The sequence below is a fragment of the Protobothrops mucrosquamatus genome, unplaced genomic scaffold, assembly GCF_001527695.2.
Source record: "Protobothrops mucrosquamatus isolate PMUCROS unplaced genomic scaffold, P.Mucros_1.0 scaffold_294, whole genome shotgun sequence".
NCBI classification, from domain to species: domain Eukaryota; kingdom Metazoa; phylum Chordata; class Lepidosauria; order Squamata; family Viperidae; genus Protobothrops; species Protobothrops mucrosquamatus.
The window spans coordinates 2,427,927-2,432,558 of NW_015386370.1; the positions used below are offsets into that span (position 1 = coordinate 2,427,927).

At 37.2% G+C, this 4,632-nt stretch overlaps 1 protein-coding gene across 1 annotated transcript in view; it reads left to right on the top strand.

The window, feature by feature from the left end:
* Positions 1-4,632, top strand: part of SELE (selectin E) — a 28,113-nt gene that overhangs the window by 14,578 nt on the left and 8,903 nt on the right. The window contains exons 7-8 of the mRNA XM_029287317.1: positions 716-901; positions 1,016-1,201. Of these exons, the coding sequence (XP_029143150.1) occupies positions 716-901; positions 1,016-1,201 (372 nt within the window). The remainder of the gene's footprint in view (positions 1-715; positions 902-1,015; positions 1,202-4,632) is intronic.

A 4,632-nucleotide genomic window follows, 5' to 3' on the forward strand; every position in this document is an offset into this window, starting at 1 on the left:
GAGGAATCTACTAATATAAATTACATTCTATTCTACATTTCATTATCTGTCACTTATTACAACCACAATTGACTCTAAAATTTCTGTTGCTGAGAAAGACTGATGTTAAGTGACTTTTGCCCCATTTCACAACCTTCACGATTGTTAAGTGAATCACTGCAGTTATTAAGTTAGTAAAACAGCTGTTAAATGAATATTGACTTTGTTCATAAGAAGGTTCATAATAATTTTGTACCCGTTTTTAAGAAAGAAAGTGCAAATAAGTTATAGAAAATATTTGAAGAGTTATATTTTCAGCATGGAGAAAAGGATTGTACAGTTTAAACTAGACTAGTCCCTTTGACTCCACTGAAAGAATATCCCTTAGATTATTCTGAATTTCAGTGCACTGTCAAAAAAGGACAATGAATTTTAAGACATTTTTATTGGGAATGTATCCACAAATCTAAAACAACAATGGAAATCTTGTTGAAATATAATTTATATGGGCTGGAGTAAACACATATGAATTATTTGTTATAGAGAAAAAATCATGGAGATTAGTACTAGACTTTGAAACAGAAAATAAACAAATAATTGGGAGAAGAGATCAGGAGTTTAAATGGAACCTCAGTACTATGATAAGAAATTCACAGCTTTAGTTTGTCTTCAGCCAATAGGCATCTTGTTGACTAAGGAAGATGCCTAATCTAATGGAATACAATTCTGTCTTTAGTTGTGGAATGTTATGCACTACAGAAGCCTATGCATGGTTTATTCAACTGCTCCAACCCTTCTGGAAATTATGCCTGGAATTCATCTTGCAATTTTTCTTGCGAAGAAGGTTTTGTTTTGAAAGGCCCCGATATGCTCCAGTGTGGAGCATCAGGCGAATGGGATGGACAGGAGCCTACATGTGAAGGTGAAGGTTTTATCTTATTGCCTTACTTGCACTCACAAAGAGTTGCTGTTTTTCTATGTTCTGTTCTTTGACCATATATGGGATGATTTACAGCACTATCTGCCTCTATTTCAGTGGTGAAATGTCAAGCAGTACCTCAGTCAGAAGGAAGCCTTATGAATTGTTCCCATCATGATACAGAACTGAAGTATAAGTCAGCGTGTGATTTTGCTTGTGCAAAGGGTTACACTTTAAGAGGATCACCCCAGATTCAGTGCTCATCAGATGGGCACTGGAGTCAGCCAATTCCTGTTTGTGAAGGTAAGAGACAGAGATCAGACTATCCAGTAATATATTTTGGTTACTGGTGCATGCCAGGATTCATTTTTCATACTTATCGTAGTGACAGGGATTTTACTAGAATTTTATGAAATAAGCATCTTTATGATGTGTAAATATTTTATTTGTAATTTCTAATACTTTGAGGCTTGACTACATCAAAGTCAATAAACTTCCTTGCCCACTTATACAATATTAACCTCCAAACTCATCATTTTTATATGACTACATCAAATTCATAAACTCATAGGAATAGTTGGGGAGAAATTCAGGAGTTTAAATGCATGAATTTGGGGGTTTAAGCATCTGAAACGTCTAAGGCAGCCATTTTGCTCACCAAAATGCAAATAGCAAGTCAAAGCCCCAGTTTTTCATAACAGTTACTTTGGTCTGGCTTCCAAGAACACAACAGGTTTGCTGATTGACCACCATCTTTGCACTTATGCTCCAAGAAAGATACATGAATTTTGAAAAATCAACCTCATACAATAAATAGGAGGTAATACTAGAATAATATATAGTATTTTTTTTAATTTTTATTGAATACAAAAGAAAGAAAAAAGATTAAAAACATTGAACATGGTAAATCGTCTTTGATATACATCTCCGTCTTGTCAGTCCATACTATACATTAACTACATATGATATATCTATATATAGCTATACATTCTTAGTATCTGCCTCTATTTATATCTTTGCTGTTGACCCCATTCTTTTTTCCCTCCATTTGTAAAATTTATTCCAGATTCGATAAAATTCTGTTTCTTCCTGATTTTTTAGTCTTTTAGTTATCTTGTCTAGTTCTGCGCAATACATAATTTTCTTTGTTAGTGCTTTCCCACTCGGTGCTTCCATTGCTTTCCACTTTTGAGCAAATAGTATCCTTGCCGCCGTTACCACGTGTATGATTAGATATGTGTCACCTTTATTTACATTTTTTCCTAATATTCCTAATAATAATATCTCAGGTTTATATTGGATGCTTTGCCTAGTCATTTCTATTACCCATTCCCAGACCATAAGCCAGTACACCTGTGCTTCTCTACATGTCCACCATACATGAAAAATGTGCCCTTTTCTTTTTTGCACTTCCAGCACATAGGTGAATATCTGTTATACATTTTGGTTAATCTAGCCGGAGGCAAATGCCATCTGTAAACAATCTTGTACAGGTTTTCTTTATATGATGTCGTCAGTGTAATTTTGTTATTTCGTTCCCATACTTGCTGCCATTGATCCATATTTATATTATATCTTAAATCCATTGCCCATGTCACCATTGTTTCTTTAACCTGCTCCTCATATAACTTATATTCCAACAAGTATTTATAAATATTCTTAATTTGTTTTTTCTCTGGGCCTAGCAGTATTTTATCTAACCCCATATCTTGTCTGTTAATACCCCACTCTTGCTTATCCTTCATGTATCTTGCTTGTATCTGGAGATAGGACCACCATTCCAAGGCTATTCCTTGTTGTCTTAACTCTTGTTTTTGTTTTAGGTGACCTTCTTCTGTCAATATGTCTTTATATATAATAGCCTTATCTTTCCTATACAGATTGGGATATGTGACTGCCTCTAGTGGCGATAACCAAACTGGAATCTTTGTATAGTGTTGGCGTTTGACTATATTCCAGCTTTTTATTAGTTCTTGCTGAACCTTATGTCTCAAAAAATACTGGTGGTTTCTACTTTGCCCTGTCCATATATGAGCATGCCAACCCTGCTGGAGATCGTAACCCTCTAAATCAGTGGTTCTCAACCTTCCTAATGCCGCAACCCTTTAATACAGTTCCTCATGTTGTGGTGATCCCCAACCCTCCATCCAGCTGGCCAGGGAGGGGGGGCAGGAAGGCCGTTCCACCGGCTCCGCCCAGCCTGGTTGGAGAAGTGCCCAGGCGGGGAGAGGGAGGGAGAGAGAGAGAGAGAGAGAGATAGAGAGAGAGAGAGAGAGAGCCAAGAGGGCGACAGTGCCAGCAGAGTTCAGCCTCCTCTGCGGAAAGGGCCACGAAGCAGCGCAGCCTCCCTTAGGACAGGGGTAGGCAACCCAAAACACTCAAAGAGCCATTTGGATACGTTTCCCACTGAAAACAAAACACTGGGAGCCGCAAAACACTTTTGATATCTAAAATGAAGATAACACTGCATATATCCTTTTTTACCTTTAATGTATGTATGTATGTTTGTATGTATGTGTTAGAGAATTTTAATTTCTCTGTTGGTAAAAATAAATCAGAAGCTCTCACAGTTGACTGCATTTAGCTGATTCAAATGAACTCTTTATATTCATATAAAATTATTTACAATATCATATATTATTCTTCATAACAACATAGCATAAATGAAGACTTCTTACAGCAGAGACAGACCTGAGACCTGAGACTGAAACCCAGCTTCTAACTCAATACCCTTTTGCACAGACTCAGTAGCACTTTACTCACATTGGCTGACTGAGTTACCACATGACTCTTCCTGCTCATGAATATTCCAACACTCCTACCTTCATGACAGAAAGAGACATCAGACCTATAGACTTAATACATTTTCCATAGTGAATACCACCCAATGGTTTAGTCATCATGTCTGCCAAATTATCCTCAGTAATCTGTATTTGAAGACCTAAATTTATAGTTCCCTTTAAATATCTGAGAACCCTCTTTATACCCATTTACAACCCACAGCTTTGGTTCCCTGTGGCAAAGTCACTGATTTAAATACTTCATGGTCTCCCATGGATTTCATCTCTTTATCCATGGCCTCCTTCCATCTTTCTTGTTCAGCTTTTGGTAATGCCAACACCTCTTTATAATTTCTTGGTTCATACCACACATTGCAAACCTTTACCTTGCTGGCAGAATACCTGTAAGGTGGAATTCCTTTGTTACATCGCTCTGACCTACGTGGTATTAACTGCTCCTGTGTCTCAAGTCTTTCTGGCTTCATGTCTTGTTCAGCTTCTCCTCCCTGAACATTGACATCTTCAATAATCATCTTTCCATCATTAGATGAGTTGTCACTAAACAAATCACCGTCATTAAGTGAGACATACCCAGAATTTGCATTAATTCTGTCCCAATTTTGTTCTGCAAAATTAGCAGACCTTGAAATTACAATTCTTTTACTTCCATCGCTAAAGCGATATCCTTTTGACCCTGGCTCATAGCCCACAAACCTGAGCTTTCTTGCCTTTTGCTGTCCCTTTCTTCTGATTGTTTTTGGAATATGTACCCATGCAGTACTTCCAAAAATTCTCAAATGTGCCAGTGATGGCTTTCTCCCATATAGAATGGCATATGGAGTATTATTAATGGAGGAACTCCACAGCCTGTTAACTATATAATTGGCAGTCAATATGGCTTCTCCCCAATATGACCTGCTCATACCAGAATCCTCTAACAATGAATCTTTCATT